The sequence below is a fragment of the Lissotriton vulgaris genome, chromosome 8, assembly GCF_964263255.1.
Source record: "Lissotriton vulgaris chromosome 8, aLisVul1.2, whole genome shotgun sequence".
Lineage (NCBI taxonomy): Eukaryota > Metazoa > Chordata > Amphibia > Caudata > Salamandridae > Lissotriton > Lissotriton vulgaris.
In genome coordinates, this window is record NC_141696.1 from 284,539,820 (window position 1) to 284,565,407 (window position 25,588).

General features: G+C 41.2%; 1 protein-coding gene across 3 annotated transcripts in view; it reads right to left on the reverse strand.

Moving 5' to 3' along the window:
* Nucleotides 1-25,588, reverse strand: part of USP25 (ubiquitin specific peptidase 25) — a 469,204-nt gene that overhangs the window by 348,930 nt on the left and 94,686 nt on the right. For all 3 annotated transcript variants that reach the window (XM_086934051.1, XM_086934050.1, XM_086934049.1), the window contains exons 4-5: nt 13,291-13,414; nt 9,001-9,163 (exon numbers count right to left, since the gene is read on the reverse strand). In XM_086934051.1, the coding sequence (XP_086790177.1) occupies nt 9,001-9,163; nt 13,291-13,414 (287 nt within the window). The remainder of the gene's footprint in view (nt 1-9,000; nt 9,164-13,290; nt 13,415-25,588) is intronic.

Sequence of the window (25,588 nt, forward strand, 5' to 3'; positions counted from 1 at the left end):
CAAGGTGTCTAAAAACAATGGAAAACCATGAATTTGTATTTCTTTATTTAATTTCCAATTGCGACCTGGACATAATCTTCTTGATCCTACAAAACAATTACAATTATGACATTTTCTTAAATAAATACACACAAAAAGTAGATCGTGGTCTGTATTTGTGTAAAAAACAATAACAGAAAAAAGGGAATCTTTATTGTAATCTTAAAATGTCAAAACATAAATCAGTAAGGTACACACCCATTCAAATATATTTGGTTATTAATTAAAACACATTTCCTACTGCCAAAAAACAAACGAATAGTCTAAGTGCGGGAAAACAAACAAAAAATAAGAAAAGGGAAAAAAATGTGCAAATGAGCACTCAGTCATGTATGTGTTCAATTCTCGATACTCCATTACATGTTTTGAGTTAACACTTTTATAAGCTCAGGGCGTAGGTCACTGTAAATGTAACCAAGGTGCGTCAGAGGCAAAATAATTTTAAATTCAAATGTAGGCAGCTCACTCATTCCAAGATGCAATTCGGTTTTTAAAAATTTAGATTACTTGCAACTGTGCCAAGGAGTAGTCCAACCATCTCAGTAAATGAAGTTGGAAGGAGGGGCACACAGCCAGAGTGGCCCCCACCACTTTCTTGGGTTGTCAAAACGTCTCAGTTGATCCCACAAAATCTGCACACATGAAGTGTCAGTTCATATGAAACACCCTGCTCTTTTAATGGGACAAAAGGTTCACCTGAAGGGAAAGCAGGAGTGGAGGTTAGACTGCTATGGGTCACCAGTTCATATTACCAGACCAGCAGAGCCGCATACTTTTTCTCAGAACGCAGTGGATTCGATGTAGTGACTGAAAAGTGCACAGCAGGCCAAAGTCCTACTGAAGGTGGGACATGTCTCCTAGAGATCCATGAGCAACAAAACAGAAGGGTGCAAAATGCAGGACACTGAGCATCGTCGAAGGAGGCAAAAAAAGTTCATCTGTTATGGCAAGATCCCCTGAACTATCGCCGAGTGCAGACACCAGTTGTGGAAGGCAAGAAGACTCTTTCTAAGCTTGCGAGTCCTGATGTCGAGCGAACCGGCTAGTTTACTCAACAGCAAGACATGAGCACTAGCGTGGACGTATATGTAACTTCGATATTGTAAGGCACATGTTTTTCAGGTACTTGAGGTGGTGTTAATATTGAAATTATATTTCCGTGCTACAATGTGTATTATTACAAGTAAAATTTTAAATAGAAAGCAGCATTGTGAGGAAATGCAAAAATGTATTTTAAAATGTTTTTTTCTTTTGTGGTACACTGACACTATAAAGCACTTTTAACAAGACTGAATTGGGAAAAAGTGCAGCGTGGGACAGTGTATTTAACTTTTTTTGACAGGGACTTGTATTCAATAGGGTCCAGTAGACAATAGTTATTTTCACATACTGGGGAGGATCTATTAGTACCTTCTTGCATCAAACATTGGCCTGCAAGGCTGAGCTCGTCATGTGTTCTGCTTAATGTTCTGTGAGAAGCAATGCAATTGTGAAAGATTCATATTTTTACCAGCAATGAAAGAAGGAAGAAATACTGTGTTACCCATCAATTAACTTTTTTTATTTTTTATTTAGGAAAGCTGAATTTCCTGCAGATATATATTTGCCAATGAGCTACGCCAAATAATTGTTTCAAAATCATAGCAAACATTGAATAAAATGGCTCATTTAAATAAATATGTATTTATATAAATATAAATCAGCGCAGGCATCTTTACCTTTGCCTGCACAGTTTTGATATTGTCATTTCTGTAGACATTATGGTTAGAGAGAATACTGAATGCTTACTGTAGCTGTTTGTTTACCAGACTATTTTAGACTGCATGACTTGGCATATCAACATGTGAGGCACGCTGCTTAACATAATACTGACATTCAGTAAGGCTCCTTATGTGTCAAAATAGTCCTTGGAACAGTTTCAAACAGTCGCATGTTCTTGTTTACTAACAGAGAGACATGTCAGAAAAACTTCTCCTTTGTGTTCATTGTTAAGAGCTACTGCTACTGAGATGAGAAACCTATGCAATTAAACAGGTCCTGTATAACAAATCTCTGCCAGGTAAATGTGTATTTTTAATTTGACATGCAGCCTCAATGTACTGGGTGTTGCTCTTAATGTCATCATCATGGAATCAAACAAATGGGTGTTCTTGTATTATAACACTTTTTAAGCTCTTGAATGCGTTTATATTTTTCTAGTGCATAACAAAGTTTTACTAATAAAAGGGAATATGTTCAATATCAGTCATTAATTATCTGTTATTAAATACTCTAGGTAAAAAAACAGCATGGAAATGATTTCTGTGCATGAAAAACTAAAAAAAAAAAGTAGTGCGTGTTAAATCACTTCTTTTGTTTTTACTTTGTTTTTACTTATATATATTTCCACTTCCCAACTCATTTACATAAAAGGTAAACTGATTCAAAACCAAAGGCCAGTGCAATAGTTTGGAAGCCTAATGAATCCTCGAGAGATCAGTGTGTAAACCATTCAATCTTTTGAGTCTGCTCATATAAATGTGAGAATTAGTGAGGTGCTATTTGTCATAGTAACTTTGTTTTATAAGTTAGTAAAGCCCGTGACAGTATATTAATTACTAGGAATGTGTTAATAATGCCTTGAATGAAACATTTCTATATTTTGTTATCTGATGTCTGGAATTAGATTAAATCACTTGTTCTTTAATTGCAATTGGAAGTATATATATTCACCTATAGTAGGAGGCATTAAACTTTCATTCACCCCAACATATTTGCATAGGAAATTTAGGACTATTTTAGTAGATCAAGGGGGTATGGGTGGTCTGATCCAGAGTGGGTGTTTGAGGTTTGATAATTAACCTGTTTTTGAAGTTAGCCTTTACTTATTGCCTTTTTAACGGATTATTTAAATTGAAGATTCCTCCCCCTTTGCATCCTCACAAGAGCCAGAGTTGGCCTGGAAAAGCTTCAATCGCTCTCTGCGCTAGCAAGTTGTGCCATTGGCCTCCATCACAAATCTGCGCTCTTCAAAGCTGAACCGGAACTACTCTGTGAATTACTGTTGGATTTCAAACTATTTCGTACTCAAAATCTAAATTTGGTGGAATGGCTGCCCCAGTGCCACCGAACACAACAAGATTTAAACTGCGCCAAGGTCCACACAGCTCCAGGAACTGCAACAAATGCAACCTTCTGCATGTGAAGGTTATCTAGGATCCTGAGACTAATCTTCATAAGGCAGAACACAGAAAGCGCATTCCTCCTCAAGGTTACGTTCTTCAGGAATGCCAATTTCGAAGTAAAGTAAAAAAACAAGTCTTCCAAGAAGAAACAGCAAAAACAAGACGACTCCACCTCTAGATCTGATTAGTAGCAAAGGTTGCATAGGAAGTTTGCGTCAGATCAGACTACTCTTCATCGTCGTCCTGAGAAACCATTCCCATCCTTCATTAGATGCACCCCGAAACTGCAGGCCCATCATTTGAGTTTCAGTAGGCAGTGACCCTCAAAGAGGCCATGCTGCAAATTTTCGTTAGTATTCTGCCTCCCTTTGTCACACCCTGTGGTCCCAGGAGCCTTTGGGGCCCCGGTTGAAGTTCCGGTAATTTCCTACTTGGCTCAGACTGAACAAACACATGGCATTAGATTGGGGTTCTGCTCTTTAGCTGAAGGACTCTCTGGCTGTCATCTCAATATTGCTGCCATCAGCTCTGGCTGCCATGGTACCAAATCCACCGTTGCTGGCTGCGGAGTCGGACCCATCTTCTTCTGGATTCCTCCCAATGTCCTGCAACACAATGACAAAAGCACTGTCCTGTTTTAGTTGAACCCTGGCAGCTCCAGTACCTGCGAATTCACCACCATGGTAAGAGTTGTTTTGGATCACTGGAAGTCTGTTTTTCCTGAACGTTCTTGGTACATAATGCACTCCTCAGAACCGTATCACAGACTTGGGGACAATATGCAGCTGCATTGCCAAAAAAGGACTTAATACATATTATCCTCATGCACCGTCAAAACAAAAATGCATAACTTTGGTATAAAATGCGCTAGGGTCCGTTAACTTGAGTGACAACTCTAAACTGAAGTAAAGATGGGAGCTGAAAATAGGAGATGAAATTTCATGCAAAGTGAGACAAGAGGTTACAACATACAAAGAATATACAAAGTCAGTGTCCAGAAACCCTTGTCTGAAATAAGTGCATCAAGCATACCTCGCCCGTAAATGTTTAGGTCAAATGAATGAGAGAGCTAACACCAATTACAAATTACCAGAGGCACACTTCTACCACATGGTGTGGGCGTGCCCAATGACTGTGCGCTACTGGGAAGACAATACATACTAAAGCTCATCTCAGAACTTACTAAACAAGCATTGGAAATGCAATAGGTCTCGCATTAGAAAAGTTGGAGCTATTGGTTTTGTAAATAAATTTTTTTTTTATGTGTTGGTCTTGAAAATAGCCAAATTAATAGCTTTGTCATTTACAATGCCAATACTTTAAACTTTTTCAAATGTGACACCTATACCATTTGTAATGCAACATGTTTTGTATCTACGTGACTTAGATGTATTCATCTAACAAATACAAATGTCTTTTAATGTTTTTTAAATAATTAATACTGAAATAAAAGTTCTTGTAATTTATAATAGCACGCTCGGTGATCTTGGAGACCAAACTCAGGTCATATTTGAGCGGGGGATTAGGTTTTTGGAAGGTTCAGCACTTGTTTGAAGATTCTTGTTATGTTGTTCACAAGGCTGTTGTCTTTCCATTTCTAATTATTCACAACAAAACAATTATTACCCACAACTGCTACTGTTAACAATCATTAGCACTGCCAATAGGGCGGCTAGTTTTAAGCATTTGTTAATTGATGTGTGTGATATGTTTAGATACAGTAATAGACAATTCAAAGAGTTGTTCAACTACTACTGCTTGTTGCCTTGCTTTACTCACAAGAAAGTGTCACATAGGCAAAGAACAACATGCTACACAGAGACCTGGGCTTTGCGCAAGCTCTTTCATTCATGATTGTGATAGTCGCTGTGGTGCCTCAACTCTCATTTTGTAGAAAATCATTCCCCATTAGTGACCAATGATTGTTAAAATTAAAACAATAGAGTCCAGCACAGCACACTCACAGCACTATAGTACCAGCGTCCGGGATGTTCTAAGGAGCCTTAAACTGATGACTAATGCATGCTAGTGCGGTGAAACAAAGACAGCACTGAAATGCGTTAGTCTAACCCCTAATGTGTGGTACATGACAGGACCGATTAATCAGCGAAGGAAACAAATAAATTAATACAATGCCGTTCCTTTGAAATGCACGGGCATTCAGAGTCCACACTCTAAACCAGAAGCACTACAGGTGCACACGATCACCAATGAAATAGCTCCAAGCCAGTGAAGAAGAAATGTTGGGGCTGCCTATGGAATGTTGCGCTTGTGCGCCTAGAATGCTGCAAGAGCTGTACTCTGCCTGGAGACGGCGCAGCCGCAGTAAGCTGCTCTGTGGTAAATATCGCTGCGTGCGAAGGACCTCGGGCCCCACTGCATGGAACCTCTCAATTACAACCCTTCTCAGAAATGCAAAAGCAATGCAGAAAAAAACCGGGTATATGGCAGCATTACTGGTAAGTAAAACAGGAGAAGCCTAACTATATGGCGGGCCGTCCTGTTTAGTGAGTCCTCCCTTTCCATGGTTCTGTTTTTACCTGGGAGGCAACTTCATGAAATGAATACTCAGTTAATTTAATAATATGAATGCATGTTTACCTGGAGAAAGCCCGCAACAGTAAAGCTACGTTTGAAAGGCGCCGTTTTACTGTTTCCATCTTCACACACGTGTGTGGCACGGCTGCAGAAATGGAAATAACTACACACGTGATTTATTCAGTCCCAAGGGCTTGCCACTGGCATAAACGCGTTTAGCTGTCCACAAGTACTGTTTATCCAGCACGGAAAATAATGACACAGTATGTGTGTATGTAGAGCCATTGGCATAGCAAAGATTCCATAGGACCTAATGCAAGCAAGACAAGACGGAGGGAAGGCAGATAAGGGGAGGGGGGGAGGAGAAATGCGACACAAACAAGACGGAGGGAAGGCAGATAAGGGGAGGGGGGAGGAGAAATGCGCACGGCGGGCAGGGGAGGGGGCGGAGCGCAGAGAGGGTGTGAAAGCAGCAGGGGCCTGGAGTGCGGCTGAGGGAACTGATGTGCACGTGCTTTTAAGCTCAATGCGCATGCGCATTGAGCTTAAAAGTCACGGGCACTGCAAGGAATCGCCACGATTCCTTGCAAGTTAGTTAAAGAGTGGTTAAGCCCCCATAGTCTCGCAAGCTCGATGCGCATGCGCATCGACAGGCGAGACCTAAAAACCAAGCAACTTTATTCCTCTCATACACTTGCTTTGGCTACTGCCGCATCTGGAAATAGAGAAGGCACTTGGGATGACCCGACTTGTGGAGTTAAGGGCCACTAAGCTCTCCAGTGTCAAATGCTGAATGACAAAAGCCAGGTAATTCAGGGATGATCTATGTCATATTGCAGTTCCACAAATGAACAAGGGAGGCCAGCATGGTTTTGTCCAAGCAGCCATTAAAGTGGCAGCTGTTCTCATTAAAAGGCAGCAGAGGTTCCAGTGTGGTAGGCCCAGGTTTTAAAATGTCATACAATAAATTTGACTTAATTTCAAAGGAAGGAATTTGCAAATGAAGAACCACTACAAAGGAGGAACTTTCTTATGCAGGATACCTGGTGCAGATTCCAGTTCACATCAAACACAAGGAGATGATGGATGAATCGCTGAAACCTTTCCGACACTCACCCCAAGTCACAGATCTGGGTTGACTCCATCATCGTTCTTTAGCTCACTAGCCCACACCAGTTCAGACCCTGCTATATGTAAATCAGTCTTGACCCTGTTCCTCATGGGAACAGCCCAGCTCTATCTACCAAGCCAGGTCTTCCCTGGACAAGAAACAAGGATCCGGGGACCGGTTTCGGGGTAACAGCCCTCACCAGTAAGGCTAGCTTGAATCCAGTGGCAAAGTGAGCAAGGGACCCATGTCTGGGCGTACCCTGCCAACATAGGGTGCACAAGGCAAACACAAGGAGAATTGTCCAACTTGCTAGCATTTTGTGGGCCCAATTAAAATCCACCATCAGTGTTTTGAAGAGTCAGCAAGTTGTTCACCTCCTCATAGTTATCATCATCATCATCATGTGGTATAGTCTGAAGCTTCTGAGATGCATCACAATCAGAGCCAAACAGGGCCTCCAGTATTTATGAAGAGGGGGATCATCTAAAGTTGGAAGCTGTGCTTTGGTTATTTCATTTAACAACATAGGTATTGTGTAGGACCAGACCCAGCACATGTGCTTCTAGAGTCCGGCTGGCATCTGTGCAGTCCGAAGCAGTACGGACCGGGGGAGCGGTGCTAGCAATCAACATAGTAATGCCGAACAGATTTACCGCTAACACAATAAAGAACACAACACCTTGACCTCTACGGGCATGACAAGTTTGAAATCATTCTACCCAGCACATCTTCTACAGCTATGACAACAGCCCATATGACTAGAAATTTAAAAGTACACTAAAAGAACTCCTGCCCTTTATGACATCTATTTTTATCAAGTAATTAGCACAAACTGTTGAAAGACAAAACTAAAGCAAATTTGTTAGATGTCTCTCAGGTCCGGCACCCTTCTATGGAATCGACCCATCTTCAGCGCATGGAAAAAATAGACGCATCCGTGACTTTATTCTTTTGCAGAGTTTTATATAGCCCGAACTAGACCCGAATCTGGTATCGGAGCGCTTTACATAGCACCAGTGGCATTACATGAGGACACATTCATTTTATGTTAGACACGGGGAGATTAAGTGAATTGCCCAGAATCACAGAATGTTCAGCGTCATTGCCAAGACTCAAACCCAGTTTCCCAGATTCGGGGAGGTCGACCGCCCTAGCCGCTAGGCCAACTCCTCTCCCTTTGTCAATGTGGGACTTGTGTGTCCGTTTACTTTGCCCGGTACAGCACAAACAAGTAACCTCTAAAGCGCTATTTGCTTCTAAGTTATATTTTTCCCTTATTCTTTTGAAATTCAATATCTCAACTTCTATATAGATTTCTGTCATTTTGGCCTTGTTTTGTTCATAATATATATTTATATTATGGTGTATTCATTGCGTTACTGTATGTTGCACAAATACTTTACACATTGCCTCCTTAGATAAGTCCGACTGCTCTGTGCCAAGATACCAGAGGGTGAGCGCAGGCTATCTTTTAGTGTGTTCGTTGCTTACCCTGCATAAAGTGGCGATTACTGTCTAACCTGGGTTCATACCTCAGCCAACAAGGACTCTCAGGTCTAACAGAACTAAAATCAGCACATGGGGTTGGGGGTGCGTGGTGTGTGCTTATTTGCATCTCCATTCGTCACTTCCAGAATGAACAAAGTCAGCACAGAGACGCTTAGCGCTACCTACCGACATGCAGGAGTTTTGCTGTGTAATAGTTTATGGATCCAATCTGGAGCCTTGGGATTTTCGAAGGGTAAGGAATCTGCAGTTAGAAGTATCCATTAGAAACTGTATATAAGTAGGTGGGTGTATTATAAAGTCACCATCCTTTCATAATTAAATAAAGCAATCCATCACTGGCTAACTTTTGAGGGGAGGTAGGTTGGTCTACTAACCACATTCATTAGTCAATGCAGAAAAAGAAACTTTAAAATGTCCTGAAAAAAACTTTAGATCTAAGGGAGAGAAGCAGCACTACCCTATGCTAATGATCCTCCCTTCTCTATACTTCCTGATGAAACATTCCAATCCATAAAGAGCAAACATAAAATAATAAAAAAATACATTTAACTTGATAAAAAGTTCAATATAAATTGAATGGGAGAATAGTTAGTTTTGACTCCATAACAGACAATGAAAGCAAGTGCCAAAGTCACTCACCTGAATAACAGCACTGAACCAGCAAGTATTCCCAACATTTTTCAGACCGACTGGACAATTGTCTTGTCTTTTCCGATCATGAGGGTTTGGTGAATCGCTCCAGACCTCTGGGTGTGTTCTTTTGGAAATTGCTTTGCTTTCCGCAATACTGGCCTCTAGGACTCTGAAAGGAGAAGAGTGAGGGCATTCAAACAAAAGGGCTAAAAATGAGAATGTCAAATTATGCATAACAAAACATTACAAATTGCAATGTGATCTGTCAAGGTTCCACTGCTTCAATTATTTCAGCAAATATGTTCAAGATAATTAGACTCTTAAATCTGGAAGTTATGTTTTCAGTGTTCATAAATGAGGGGTCTACTAAACACAGAAATATTTATTTTCAAAAAGATGTGCTGGGTAAACACACGAAACACCATCGACAACTTCATTTTCTATCAGCTGTGATCCCTGCAAAATTGCTCCAGCTATCATTACAGATCCATATTTAACCACACGCCTGTGCTCCCCTGCTTCCCACATCAAACTAGAGATCACTGTGGGACGCCCATGTTCATGGCATTGCCTACACAGTGACTGAAATATTAATGCTAAACAAGCAGCATTGCCATGGGGAAATGTGTTCAGTGGTGAAGTCAGCACATGTAATCAACATGATAACTAGACACTGATGTCTTCAATATGGCACATCGGCCATTTCGAAGTCACTAACGAGTATTGCTATAGGCCAGTGGTTCTTAACCTGTGGTCTGAGGACCCCTGGAGCCCCGGGAGGCCTACTCAGGGGGCCTGTGACTATTTTATAACATTAAATATTAAAATCAATAAGGTACATTTATTAGAAATTACACAAATAAAGAAGCAAAATTTAAAATGTGAAAACTTTCTATATTTGATTGCGAATTAAACAACTTTTTTGAGCATTTGTTTGATGTATACTTGTTTTTGTATTGTATTGAGGTTCAAATCTGGAAATTGCTAAGGCGAGGCGACCCAGACTTCCAGAAATCATTACATGGGTGCCCACTTGCGTCAAAAAGTTAAGAACCACTGATATAGGCAATTATTATCCAACTCTGAACAGGAGGAAGGAAGAGCCAGCCGTTCAGGATTCAATTTTATGACATGCCGATCAATGCAAATGCAATTGCCGATCGTCTCTGTTTCACAAAGGAAACAACTTTCAAAAGATAGTTCTTTTGAAGAGAATACCAAAAAGTATATACATTTTATGTTTTTAATGCAACTTCATCTTGATTATGAATGGTAAAAATGCCCACCTTTTCATCAATGTTGCTCGCCACAAATGGTCTGCAGAGTTGCCCTCCCCTTTGTCCGACGACCAGTGGTCTTACTGCTGTGCTCAGATGTCCAACCTGTCACCCAACTATGTTGGGTGACACGGAGGAGGTGTGGCGTCGCGGCCAGGGCAACTGACGCTGGAAACTGGGGATCACAGTTCGATCCCCGACTCCAGGTTAGCCCAGCACCATGTGACTCTGGGCAATAGCTTGCTTAATCTTCCTGGCGGCCCTCAGCTCCTAGAGACCCTTACGGGGGATTGTTTGCGCTTTACAAATGTGGATTTATTGTTATTACTATAAACTTAGATTCATTCATTTCAAATTTCTACACCGTTACTACAGGACACCTATTGGATTACATAGGATCGGATTGAGAGAGGATGACTGTTGCTGGCGCTGTGGGGCAACCGCCGCCACCTTTTTACACATGGCGTGGGACTGTCCACTCATTTTTTACTTTTGGTCTGCGATATTTGAGGCTATCAACCAGATATTGGAGATGGCACTGTCCCCATCCCCACTAGTAGCTCTGCTGGGGTATGTGAAAGACACACAAGTCATGAGATACAAATTGCAGGCGCTACTGCTACCCTTTGCCAAGCGCCAAATAGCCCGGCTGTGGGGTAGGAAGAGGAGGCCCATGATTGCTAATTGGATACAAGAGGTCACATATGGCCAGACACAATTGGCCACTTTCTGGAAACTCATGCTGCCTGCTTCTAGGCCTAAAGAAATATGGGGGCCCTTTGACTGGGCTCGGGAGCAGACTGGGTATTCTGAAGGGGCTAAAGATGCTGTTAATGATGCTAGCTCGAACTGAAAATGCCACATTTGCGGGATTTAATGTAAATGATATTGTGCCATGTACTGATATTCTGTAAATGCTTTGTGCTGGCTCTTGCCTGCTGTAGGTTCCTTTATGGTGTTGGCCTTTCTTCTATCTGTCAATGCATGTATTTTATTTTCACAGTGTTTTAAGTTGCTGCTTTGGTGGGACTATTGCTGGCTCCTGCGAGAGTGCACTATTTCTTTTTTGTATCATTGGGGATATGGAAAATACGTTTTTTTTCTTCTTTCCTTTCTATGTTTTCTTCCTTTGGGTATCTCATTTTGTGTTATTTTGTATTATTTTGAAAATTAATAAATAAAATGAAAAACTAGATGTGGAATCACTTTGGAGTTATACATATTATTTCATGTTAGCAATTATCTTTTTCCAGGTTCTCATATGATAATTGCTCATCCTTTAAGTATTCCAAGCCCCTCCGGCACAGAACAAGGTCCATCGGAGGACCCAAAGAGATGTGATACCGTGGCTGCAGTTAATCAGGGATGAGAAGAAATTAAACTATAAAACAGTTCATGGAGGCCAACACATTAACGATACAGCAATGCCTTAGCAGCAGAGTACTCAAAAGCTCAACATAAAAAGTGCCACTAAAAATATCTAGCAGCCAAAACCTCACTGCCCAAGTAACAATGACTCCACCCAGCGGAGTCAATGGTTCTCTTTTGTGCCCTGGTGATGAAGTCAACGGTGAGATAATAGTTTCATTACCAGTGTACAGTCTCTACTTGTATTGGTGTCTTTTGTAATAGTCTACGCTTGGCTCCCTAAGTAGACTCCAGACAATGCTCCAATCCTAAGTGGATTAAAGCAAAGGTTGCCAGTGACCTTCACAACACCACACTGGCTCTCTATGAATGATAGGTCCCAATGTAAAACCCTCTGCTTCGTCTAAAATTCCCTCCATGGTAATAAACCCGTATACTGCACCAAAATATCCTCCCATCCCAGTCTTCTAGCCACCCCAGAACAGTCTCCTTTAGTCTATTCGGGGCAACTGTAAGCAGATTCAACACATTTGGCGGTCAGTTATTTCATTTACAGGCTTTAACACTTTGGAACCAGCTACCCCTTTCATTAAGACTCTATGAACAGTCCCTAAAGTTTAGGAAACACTTAAAAAGTCACCTTTGCCAGTTTTCAGATTTACCAAGCAATGGTTATGCCAGTGTAACCTGGTTGCTACTGTATTGACTCTTTTGCCTTCCACTGACTCGCTCCTGCACTCCCCCAAGAGTTAGTCCTATTCCTAACATTTGCTTATTGCCAACATGGGCTTAATTCCAGGATTCCCCGTTTTACTTGAAACGGCAAGGCTTGTATTCTATTAAATATATTGAGATGCATAGCCACATGCCATCTTCTGCTAACCTGCATCACAGACCATACGTATATCGGCTGAACATTTGGATTCCGGACTTAAAATAAAAAGATACATTCTCACAAGAAACCTGAAATCTGCCTCCACCCTGTTTTAAGCACCCAGAAACAAGAAACAGCAGGTGAAAAGGAGATAAATGTTTAAAAATCCATGGCCCAAGCCAATAGAGAACATTGCTATACCATCAGTCAAACTTACCGTATTGAACCACAAGGCTCTTGCAACAATAAAAAAAAAAACCTCTTCAGTCAGGTCTCCGTGTTCTGAACTATCATCTTCTCAATAATGGTGCGCCTGGCGTTATAAAGGTATAAAATAAGACCCGGCTAACCTCTCCGAATGTATAACACAGTCTGGCACCATGCATTGAAATAAATGAAAGCAAATTCAAAACTCTTCACCCAACAACACTAGAGCAGCACAAGTAATTCTGGTGTGAAGGGTCAGTTTTTAGACCAAAAGCACAATGCTGAGAACTATGCCATCCTTCAGTGGACCAATAAAAAGATAGCAGACCCAATCAAATTAACTCTTTGATGAAGTCATTGAACCAATAAAAAGGGCCGAGAGCTTCAAATAATAAAATTAATCCCTGGGACAGTAGAGTAACAAACTAACTTTTTCATTAACTTCGAATTTTACAGTGTGCAATAAAAAAGGCAGACCAAGGAGTTTCCAAAGGTTAACAGTGTATTTAGTAAAGAGTAAAACTACAATAGACAGTTTAGGTAAATGCAATTCTTTCAAGAACATTTTACCTGCTAATGGCTTGTTCCTCATCAGTTATTCCAGTCTCTCGGAACGCTCTGCTAGATTCCTCTAGACTTAGGGCAATTGCTCTCTGAAGGTCATCTTTGTCATCTCCAGTGAGGTCTATCACATCTACGATGCACAACAATAAATATGTATATAAATATTTAAGTAACAAATTGGGATTCACATACAAAAGGTCTGTTCAAAAGGCTCTGTAATACATATATGCGGTCATTTATATCGATTTGATTTAGTAATGTGCAAAGTAAAACAGTGTTTGACACCCTTGAGAGAATCAATTTAATGGTCTGACAAATCCATACGATACATAGCGGTGTATACGAAATAGCCACATTTCCTTCTTCAGGGTACCGATGAACTAGGAAACTTGTACACATTCTGTTCGGAAGTTAATAAAAACTCATAGCTAGTTTGCACAAAATTAGGTAGATATTCTTCCTTAATTCAATAGAGGCTCAGACTTCACTCTATTGCTCAAGACCAAAGAAGTCATTCAAATCAAACTCAAGCTACATCTTATATTATCCAGGGAAAATGTATCGATACACTATAGTACGGGTAAAGGACAACAGCCACTTACCCTTTTTTTTTTTAAAGTATGAAGGCAGCTTTAGCTGCTCGCCATCTTTGTGTAATAAAAAAAATACAAACAAGCGTACGTAGATAGAGGGACTCTGGATCAGCTCTCTTAATCCATTGGCTTGTTCCACTGTAAAATTTTGCTTCAGTCTACCAAACCATACAGCATGGGACAATGGAGGAGCCCACATAAGCGCCTGACTGGCACTAGGCGACAACGTATTTAATGGTTTTCATTGGTCTCTAATTCATATCTAAGGTATAATTACCATTACCGCCAGGCAGGGGTGTCCATTTGTATTGGTAGAGTTAAAGAAAATGGCAGAGAAAAATTTACCGCAATTCTAAATACCATTTTGCAAGCCAATATTGTTGTCACTTCCCCTGCAGATAGGGCTGCATGCAGCCGGTTTGCCATGCTACCAGGATGAGGTAGACTGGATTAAATGTCAAGTATTCTGCCAGGTCAATCAGTGAGTAAATCATTCCCTATGCCAAAGCAATTTGTACATATCAACAAAGAATCTGGCACCAAACAAATAGATTTTTTATTAAATCTACAAAATTACCTGTTCCTGTATAAAGCCGTCAAGTACCCCTAAATAGTGAATCTTGTGTTGGTGGAAGTCTGATTAGTTTGTGAAAGCAAGAAACAACCTGCTGTCTTTGAAATCTTTGAAACAAAGTTTGGGGTCTATTGCAAGATGACAAAGGCAGGTGTTGAATGGGAACCAGGGAAGCCTCGAGACACAAACATGCTTATTGGAAGTAAGACTCAAACGAACAGTGATTAAAAAACTTGGGAGTCAAAATAAGGGGCAAAATGCGTTTGCGCCAGATGGGTAATGTTTATGAAGGTCTTCTTGAGAATGTTTAGGTGTCTAGGAGATTACTAGAGTGCTTGGGTAGACGAACTAAGGAACCTAGTAGGCCCTTTTCAAGAGAGGCTAAAATAATTTGTATAGGTAATGTTAGGCACCCATGGTTTAGCCTTTGAAAGGGGAAGTCAGCTACGTCTGGCCACAGACGAGCGAGGGATGAAGGCTAGGCCCTTTTCCTACCAACAGAATGCCCAATGCTACAGCACTCACATTTGTGCTGCTCAACGTTGTTGATATGAAAGGTGGCTCCCAAGAGTCTTATAAATAAAAGGACTATTGCATTTTTTTGAGCAGGACAAACAGTCGAAGTAAGCATAGCAGAGCGATAAAACAGAAGTTTAAGGTCTGACACTTGGCCAGCCAAACGCATAAAATAAAGAGGACCTCAGAAGGGAATACTGCTTTGTTCAGAACTGGAAAGAGGTGCTAGAACCACGGGGAGTCTTATGCGGTGCTGATCCCTGGGTCTGGATGCAGCACAATAGATCTGAACTCCACTGTTTACAAAGGACTGATATAAATAACTCTTCCTATAAGAGGAGCCGCATTTTTGAAGAGAACTTAGTTCAGCAAATGTTTACGCTATTTTCAAAAGAAACACTTTAGTAGCTGTAAAACAACCTGATGAATCTTAGTACAGCAGTGCCATAATGGTATTGATTCAAGCACCCGAGTCCTTAAGAAAACTAGCAGGATTTAATTCAATTTTATTCGACTTAATAGTTGATAGACTGCTACACAACATTAAATAAATGACCAGCATTAAAAGGATTAGTACATGAACTACTTGTATACTTCTGTTTAAATAACGCAGTGAAACTTCCAGGGTTCCATAGAAAAACAAGATTCGTGGAACTAATTTGTAAAATAGAATTTGTTGAAAATAACAAGCATAAAAAATGTTTGGGGTCTTCAATATACAAAGAACAGGACAACAATGAATGCTAGAGAAAGCTCATCCCCAACTTAAAAATCATATCTACCTTGATTCTTGTGAATGTGACTCCATTTAGGGTAGTAGAGCAAGTCCCAAATGCATTTCAAGTGAAAGATGAAAGACGTCTATGGAACTCGTCTGGTAATAGGAAGGTGCACTCAAGAGCGATTTAAAACTCAATCACAGCTTCAATTATATTTTACTAACAGAGTAATTCACGATGTCAATGCTAGACTTTGCAAATGAAAGTTGAAGAATGGAGTTTTTAGAAGTCATAAAATCCGAGGGTTGAGACAATTGGAAATAGTGTGCATGTGACAAATAAAATATTTAGATAAAAAATCTAAATACACTACAGGATCAGAGAGTTAGATCCTTTACAGCACGCTACAAACTGAGGATATTTCGTTGAACCACGAGGTTTGCAGGAAATCAAAGCACAGTTGACGGCTGTACACTGGGCAGCACCCGTACCACAAAGTGAAGGCCTGGAAGACATTACTACTTCTGCGGTGAACAGCAAAGCTATAGCTTGGCCCCCACACCCAAAGTCCCCTTCCACACATGCAGAACTACTTTACCATATAGACTGAGTCCAGAGGGGGTGAAAGGGACAGAGGTGGCGGCAGCAGCAGCCTGCCTCTCCCTTCACCCCCTCCAACTGCTCCTCTCTGCCCATTCCTTGATGGGTCCTGTTGAACAAGTTACTTCCCTCCGGTAAACCTCTTTCTGGTGGATACTCAATCTAACAGCAGATTCATCACCGTGTGAATATCCCCAGACTGGATCTGGTAACAAAATGCAATGTTCCTGCACACCAGGAAGCAGTGTTGGGACTCTGCGCTGACGTAAGTAACAAGAGGAGTCGCATATAAGCACCACACGTGAGCGCTGATGTTAGTTTTCTTTGTAAACATGTCAGTGCCCACAGACGTGGAAAAGTGGAAGGACCTGTGTGCAGATACCAACATTGGGCCCTTTTTAGATGTAGAAGGAGGTTATGCCACAGAACGGGAAGGTGGGAGATGTGGTGAGCAATCTGCGTTTAGATGAAAAAACCTGTAAAAAAAAAGCGTTACATAAGGTAATTAACTTGAATTTCAGATGGATATTTCTAACTGCATAACCCTCACCTTGTGAGCAGGTACCAAAGCAGAGGCTCCCAAGGTGATGGAACTGCAGAATGGCTCAGATCAAAAAGCCCTGCAGGACCGAAAAGGCAAAATGACGGACTGCCGAAGCAATAGTGCGTCATGTATATGTGCACTGATGCCCATGAGCAGCCTGCTAGATACCATTGAATATCACTCCACGAGCCAAAGCAATAACAGTCTTTGGCTGTGGTGGAATGAGCTCTCACACGTCTGGAGGCTGCTTCTCAGCCAATGTGTAGTAGATAATAATACAGAGAACTATCCATCGTATGATCCATGTCTGCACTGTCTTGCATTTCTTTGCTCCAGGGAACCCCACAAAGAGCTGATCGCCCACTCAATGGTAATTGGTATGAACGATGCAACAGATCAGCGCGCTTTTAGGATCAAAGTGATTGAACCTTTCTTCCTCTTTCAAGGGATGAGGTGGAGCAAAGAATGTCAGACAAGTGATAGTTTGTCTGACATGAAAAGGCGTAACTACCTTCAGCAGAATGCAGCTTGACACCAATTTGTCTTGAACAAAAAGATGGTATAAAGCAGCTAGATGAGAGGGCATGTAGCTCACTTATGCGACATGCATATATTTCATTGAGAAAGACAGTTTTCAAGGTTGGGAGGTGCAACAGACAATAGTGTATTGCCATGAAATAGGTACACAATAGGAAAGTGAGAACCCATGTCAAGTTCCACTTTGACATCACAAAGGGTTGTGGAGAAAACAGGTTACAAACTTAAGAAATCTCATCACAACCGGTGTGAAGGCACCTACATGCCAAGTATACACAACTAAATGCAATTATCTTGCTGATAGGTAACCAATGTAGCTGGATCTCAACCCAACTGAAAAATTGACCAACTTTCCCGAATTCAGTATCAGGCTAACAGACATATTTTAAGTATATTGCAGTCTGGCTGTCTGAGTCTGAGCCTGAGCCTGTGGGATTGCACTGGCATAATGCAAAAGGGAAATCATTCTTCAGATGTTTCTTCTTGATATAAAATAAATAATGTTTCAGCTGCTGCAGGCTAAGAAACAAAGTCCTAGCTTCTGAGCGGATGTGGGCATTCCAGATCAGTCCCAGATGTTTGTTTTTTAGCAAAAGATGTTGGAATGCCAAACAACGTGAGAGGACGGGAGGATGAGGGAGTGCATAACATTTTGAGTTTCTGACTGGACTCCCAAAAAGGGCTTCAGTTTTTTCTCTATTGTTTGGCTACTGTTGTTTATTCACAATACCATATCCCATTAACCATTTTTTAGGCCAAGAAGTTATGATGCAGACCTCTGACGCACAGATAAATGAAATGAAAAGGACATTTATATAGCGTATAGCTACCCGGAGGCCTCCCAGCGCTGAGCAGACCAGGATCGAGAGCGGAGAGATTTAGGAAAACAGAAGAGTTTTCAGTTGTTTTCGAAAGAATGGGCATTTCAGGGACTGTGCTCAAGTGGTTCACCTTTCTACACAACCGGTCACAAAGATTCAAAAGTAACAACCTGTTGTCCCCTCCGGTACATGTAACGCTAGGCGTCCCTCAAGGATCCTCCCTCTCCCCAACACTGTTCAACCTAGTTATGGAACCTCTCACTACTTTGCTACAGACATCCAATGTTCACTTTCACATGTATGCCGACGACACCCAACTTTATCTCAAAATACAATCTCCAGAGGACATCATGCTTCTGAACACCACGATCAGAAACACCCAATCCTGGCTTGCCGAGAATCACCTCAAACTCAATGCGCTGAAGACTGAGTTCCTCCTGATCTCACATCCCGCAAAAATCTCTACGGCCCAAACATGGCTTAAACACTTAACGGCTCTAAATGTACAACCTACCGTCGTAGACTCGGCAAAATCTCTAGGCATAACACTCGACGCCAATCTCGACATGCAGCAGCACATCAGCAAGGCAACCAAAGGAGCGAACTTCCAAATCAATACCTTGAGAAAACAAACCCTTCCTTCCAGCCAAAGACTTCCAAACTGCAGTACAATCTATAGTCATCCCGCACATAGAATATGGTAGCACCGCCCTCTGCGGGCTCCCCCTAACTACAACGGCACCCCTAAGAGCGTCCCTTAACGCTGCAGCGAGACTCATCACTGGTTCAAAAAAACACTCGCATATTTCCCCTGACTTTAAATCCCTGAACTGGCTACCTTTTAAAGCCAGAATTCATCTGAAAATCGCCTGCATGACACACAAGGCTGTACACATGAACTCACCCGCCTACCTCACTCAAAAGCTGACAATTGCGGGTGGCTCTAGAACTACTAGAAGCACAAACAATCTTCTACTGAAGCCTCGAAGATTTCGGAAGGAAAAAACCTATAAACGCTCCTTTTCAGGAATGGCACCCAGGATCTGGAACTCACTCCCCCCTGAAACCAGGCTCATCTCCTCCAACAAACTTTTTAAGAAAGAAGTAAAAGCGTTCCTCGTGGCTAAACACACATGATCTATTATTCTGTATCTCTCATGAATCCGCTCTGTAAGACCTGCCTGACCACCTTGGTCTTTATGTATTACTTGTATTATCGACTTACTTGATTGCTTATGTTCCCTCTTTGTATATTGTTATATTGTTGTCAAATCTGCCTGACTTTGCACACTGTACCTATACCACCTCAACGATCCCTACTCTTGTACTACTGATGCACCTATGTGACTACACATCCTGCACTCACCCACCTCAACTATGCCCTCCTTTATGCTATCTCCAAAAAATTTTAAACACGCTTAAGCAAGTATATGCTCCTTATTTTTGTACCTTATATTATTTGGCACAACTGTTTGACTATGCACCTTGTACCGACACTACCTCACCTGTGACCTACCTCACGTTTTTTTGACCTACCTATGTAACTATGTAACTACTATGTAACTACCTAACTACCTCAACTATTACATTGTATTACTCTATCACCCCCGTGTCTTGTAAAGCGCTCTGATATCTGCAAAGATCTTGTTTGCGCTATATAAAACTCAAAATAAATAATAAAATAAAAGACAAGGTGGCTAGGTTCCCTACGAAGGTGCTTTGTCGGCATTAAGTGTGGAAGTTTAGTCATCTAGCCCGAATACACTAATACACCATTAACCTGCAAGAGAAGGGCTTCCCAGAAATCAAAAAAATCCCGCAATAATCAGCATATTGGTTGCAAGAATGAATATGAATCGGCCAACATGGCAGAAAAGCAAAACCCCTCTATTATTTCCAATCTTTAATAAAAGTGATAACTAGCCAAAGGCATGAGCAATCAAGAAACTGCTCATGGAGAGAACCATGTGCCAAGCACAAGCGTGCCAAAACCAAGTGTCGCAACCTGTGTCTCAACAGATAAGCAAATGGTCCCATGGGTCAGTTATGAGGAAGTAGTTACTCAATCAGTTAATGCACCAACAAACCAGCCTGTTCACCTTTACTTTTTACTTCTTAAACTGCCCTGAGAAGGCTTTGCGGACCCCCAAGGGTCTCCAGATAAAAGGTTAAGATCCAATAATCTAGGGGACACAGAAAGAACTCATGTTACACTATGCACATAAAAATAGGCATAGAAATGTGAGAATCAAGAAAAATGGTTACTTTTTTTGCTTACAGAATATCGGACTTTTAAAAATAAATATGGTATGGAGGCTTCTTTTTTGTCACCATTGGTTACGGTACATTGAGGTTTATTATGTGGCGAATGCCTTTTAATGTTATGTCGATTTGATTTTAAAGTTTTTATTCTGGTTAACAGTCATGAAGCAGATCTGCAAGAAGGAACAAAACTAGCTGGTTGTTTTTTATTGTTATTTTAACAATCTTTTCATGAATTAGACTAAAAAACTGTTTTGATAAAAACCTCATTTATTAAGAAATTGAATAAATACTTTTCAAATTCAAACAACAATCAAGACTTCACAGTAACAGATCTTTTCTTTGGACTCAATGAGTAACAAGTGAGCCTAGCTGAATTTATAAAAGTGTCTTTACCCTTTGATGTATATAATGGGTTTATTAGCTCTTGCCTTCTTTGTGTTTGTGCGCCTGTTGGTGGAGACCTACATGCTCCAAGAGCAGTGGGGCTCAGAAAGCTGCTTTAAGTGTTTTGTTAGGGTTTGAGGCGGCTTTCATCGAGGTACTCACATCCCCCTGCCTGAAATCAGGGTTGGAGTGTGAGCTGTCCCCACTGCTAGCCAACAGTATGTGCACATCTGGTGGTGCCGTCTGAGCCTCTTTGTCTTCTGTTTCTTGTTTGAAGGTCTAACGACTGTTCCCCAAAGATGTCCTCTATGTCTTCTGTGCGTCTCTGCATTATGGCGTGGACACAGCTTTGCTCCCTTCGCTGCTGAAGTGTTTTCTTTTACCCGAATGCCAAGCACACCTCACAGGAAGCCTCCTTGTGTTTCTGGTGACAAACAGATTAAACACTGTTAGTCTTACCAGAAGTACTTTGCATGGAAATGGGGGCAAAAGCTGAAGGGAATATTTTCCATCCCTTGTGGATGTTGTCCTGTAGGCTGGAGGCAAAGAGGTTTTGGAAGGCCAAACCCATCAGTGTGTTATGAAATGACCAATAACAACGGCTGATGTTATTCAGATGGGAACTCTGTTGGATTGGAGAGAGAAAAAAAGGAAGCGCCACAAAGGCCTCTGTGCGAAATTAAGCTTCAGTCTCGGAGCTGCAATTTCAACGTCCGAACCAGATGTCGGGGAAAAGACAATCTAACACAGGAGCTAAGCAACATTCTCAATGTACACCGGTGGAGGACTCACTATACCTCGTGACTCAAAGACTTCTTCAAAGAAAAACAGCTTTTAGTCATTGGAGCCCAAGCCTAGATGGCAGGATAATGCTAAGCATATCTACAGCCAACACATGCTACGAATACCAGGTTCTTCCATACGGAACTTTTTGCTGCATTCAAAACAGGTTCAGTCCATCCGGTCATGGATTTCTGCTGGGTATAGCTTCCAGCCTTGCCCCATTGGAGGATGGAGAATTCCAAAAAAGTAACTAAGTCAGAAGCTAAAACCTTGGAATAGAGCAAGCAGGCATATCTATCCAACCGATGAAGCTATCCAACCGATGAAGCGCCCTTTGTGGCAACGAAATCCGTCTTGGTTCCAAATTTGAACTTTTAGTGCCAAAACACACTGCTTCATGAAGAGCTCAACATACTTCGAGGGACCCTACTGGTGACAGGCTTGAACCTTGCCCCACATAAATATTCTTCTTTTTCTGAGACAAAGTCTAAAAGTCAAAAATCCGAAAGGGATGCTCCACTTGGAGTAGCTGGCCTGTGCTCCATCGTAGTCAGCTGGACGTCACACCTAGGTCATTTCATTTTTTTCTTAGAACTTTTTGTGTTAAAACTGAAAAATAAATCATATTTCCAGTTCATCTAATCCTATTTTGATGATATTTGTGTCTTTTTGAAGATCATTTATTTTTTCTAAATTGGTTTGTATGCTTTGTGTTCTTTACTTTAAAATTATTGATCCTGCATGAACTTCACACACCTTTCTCTGGAGATTGCCTGCTACTACTTATGCTATCGCCTGAGCAGAGAGTTTCTTAGAACTGTGTTTTGAACTAACAAAATTGTTTTTAAGGTGGGTTGGGTGATACATCCCCTGCAGAGCAGGCAGGAACCTGAAACGTAAGTTAAGGTGTAGTTTTCACAAACATTTGTCACACAAGAAAAACAGGATCCGCACTCTATTCTGTTCTTTAAATTCTAGAGCCTACAATTCAGACACAGTAACACATATCTGGTCACTGTTGGCTATAAGGAACAATCTGAAGTATAGCTGCGAAATAAGGCCTGGATTGGGGGTGTAAAAGATAGCATCTATTCTATATATTGCTTTAGTTACATATTTGCATGCAAAAAAGATGCTGAAGACCCGAAATATGTGCAAAAATGTAATTTACTTTTTGGGAGAGAACTATTCAATAACACAATTTGAGAATGACCTTTTCACTAATACATCACAATGTTAAAGCGGCTCACTTAAGATTTGAGCTGCAACAAAGGAGATACTTTATACTTTTTAGACCAGAAACCTCACACAAACGCAATTTATATTGACGGAAACACACAAACACATGAAAATATGAACACGGCTAAATCAATTTGTCTTCAATAGGCTAGCACAAACATTCTGTACAAAGAAGAAATGAGTTAAAAAGAAGAAGACTGTCATGTTTCAAAACAATCCCACTTTCTGTGAAATTCATTTGTAGCCCTTTGTGTCACCTCTCGTCAGGACAGCCGCTCTGTGGATTATGGATGAATAGAATTTAGGGATGCCGCACAGAGGCAGTATGCATTGAACGTAAATGCTGACTACGCTCGACAGTTACAAGTGTAGACCTTACCAGACAACTTCTATAGAAAAAAAATGTCACTCTGCAGTGGCACTGGAATAGACTGGACTAGTCCAGCAAAATTCTCCAATTTTTAAACAAGCCAAAATAGTCCAAAAGCCAATCGAATAAAGATTGATTTAATCTCTAGATAGAAATTGCAAGAATTCTCTTGGCAAATCTAAGTGCTACTGGCACCAAGCAATTTCTTTTTCAGGAACCTCCAAAAAAGGATCTGAAAAAGTCTGATCTGCCTGGTTTGTCGAGACCGGAGAAACGAAAGTGTTTTAAACAATCATTAGCTTCTTAAACATTTGGTAATTGTCAACCTCTACCTCTTTGAGCTGCCACTGCAATTGAATAAGATGAACATGTATAAACAAATTAAGTTAACAGGGATTTTTACTCAAATCTGCTACTGTGCTAGGTCCGACATGTAAAACCAGGCGAACAATGCCAGAAAGAGATTAACAAAGTTAGGCATTTGCTTTTTGACTTTATCCTTTTAAGCGGCTTTACTTTCAAAAGCTTTATGACGCTAAAACGCAATGCCTTTACAACACAAAGCCTTTACCAACATTGTGTTTATAACACAAAATTAACTATATTTAAAGCAAGTTAAACTAATCTATATATAGCTATACATAAAATTATAATTTGTACGGTAAGGTAACCCCCCCCCCCCCCAATAACCCTCCAAAATGATTTCAACATGTTTTTATAACTTTACATTTTACTTAATTGGTGTGGGGGGGTGGAGAATACTCCAGGCCCACCTTTATTTACTCTTACCACTCTATTTCCACTCCAACCCTAAACCCTAAATCCACTTACCACTCTATGCCCCTACCCACCCCTAAACCCTAAAACCGCCCTTACCATCCTATACCCCTACCACACCCCTGAAGTGTTAAACACACTTATGATCACCGGAGGTCACATAGAGAGAAATCTTTGGTATGGAGTGTTAATTTTATGATCTTAAAGTTGAGGTGGGATGACTGAGGGACCTACTGGAGACATTGAAGATGGAGTGTGATCCCGTCAAACTTTCAAGACCTGTGATCATCAGACTGCTGCATGGAGAATGTTTTTCAGGAGGTGATATGGGAATACAGCAAACCCGTCAACCAGCCATAGCTACTATAAAGGCATTGGGTAGAAGAAAATGTCTGCTCTCTTAGAATATCTACCACTGTGAATTTAAAGAAGGGCATGGCACTGGCCTACTCTTATCAGAATGAGGTACCTAGTGTTTGAGAACGAAGACTGTTACTTATGGCACACTGTGGGATGGAAAAGTCGGCTGCAAGGTAAACGTGTGTACCACTGCCCAGAGGGACCAACTGTGCTGTGGTCTGGATGCCTAATGCGCATTTGTTGTCATGTGCAAATACGGATCATGCGTGTGAGACATGACATAGGCCTGTCCCATGGATTGCGTTCTTGCTTGACAGCGGCCCCAAAGCGCTACGCTCAGTGGTGAAAGGCTACCACCTTCATCAGGAGTTGAACAGCACAAAAGTGTGGTGGCAGCATAATGTGTAGCGATCAGTAGTAGTGAACAGGTCCTTTTTAGTCTGTCACTGGAGTGATGCTTACACACTCACTCAACTTTTTAAAAGTTCAGCTGCTGTGTGCTTAAGTCAGACTTGGTATACATCGGGTAAGTTGTGGAGTGCTATGCAGCACATGAGTAGGGACTCTGTGTTGGTTGTATATGTGTCTTGGAAGGGTACATCACAAGGATGGAGCAGTACTGTTCAGTACATAAATGTTTAGTATATGTGCTTGGTGTATGTGTGCCTGAGAGATACCTTACATGATAAATGTAGTGCTGTACAGTGCATGTGTAGATGAAGCATTTGCTGATGTATGTGTACTTACATGGAGTACAATATGAAGGGTGAAGTGTTTTGCAACACGCAAATAGTGTGTGTGTGTGCTGGCAGTGTATATTTCTAAAGAGCACCCTGCTTAAAGATAGTAAAGGTTCCGGGCTGAACAGGGAGCGCAGATTGTGTGTCTGTACTAAATGCATTTTTACATGTCAGACATAACAGTGCTGGACCCAAAATATGCTTTGAAAGTACACTGAGCGAGTGTGCCTGCAACAGTACATTGTATGGAGGACTATGGGTACAATTTTGGGAAGCTTAGGCCTGCCTGGTAAAGCTATGCAGAGGAGAGGAGCCCTCCCCCCTACAGATGTGTGTATTGCTGCATTCCTGTGAGCTGAGCAGGGACACAATGGAGGGATAAGAAAGACTCCCTTTACATTTTAAACGACTGCTCTTTGATTGAGTGATTCATGAAGAATTAGGTGGATGTACATTTAATGTTAGGAGGCGGACATCTGGCA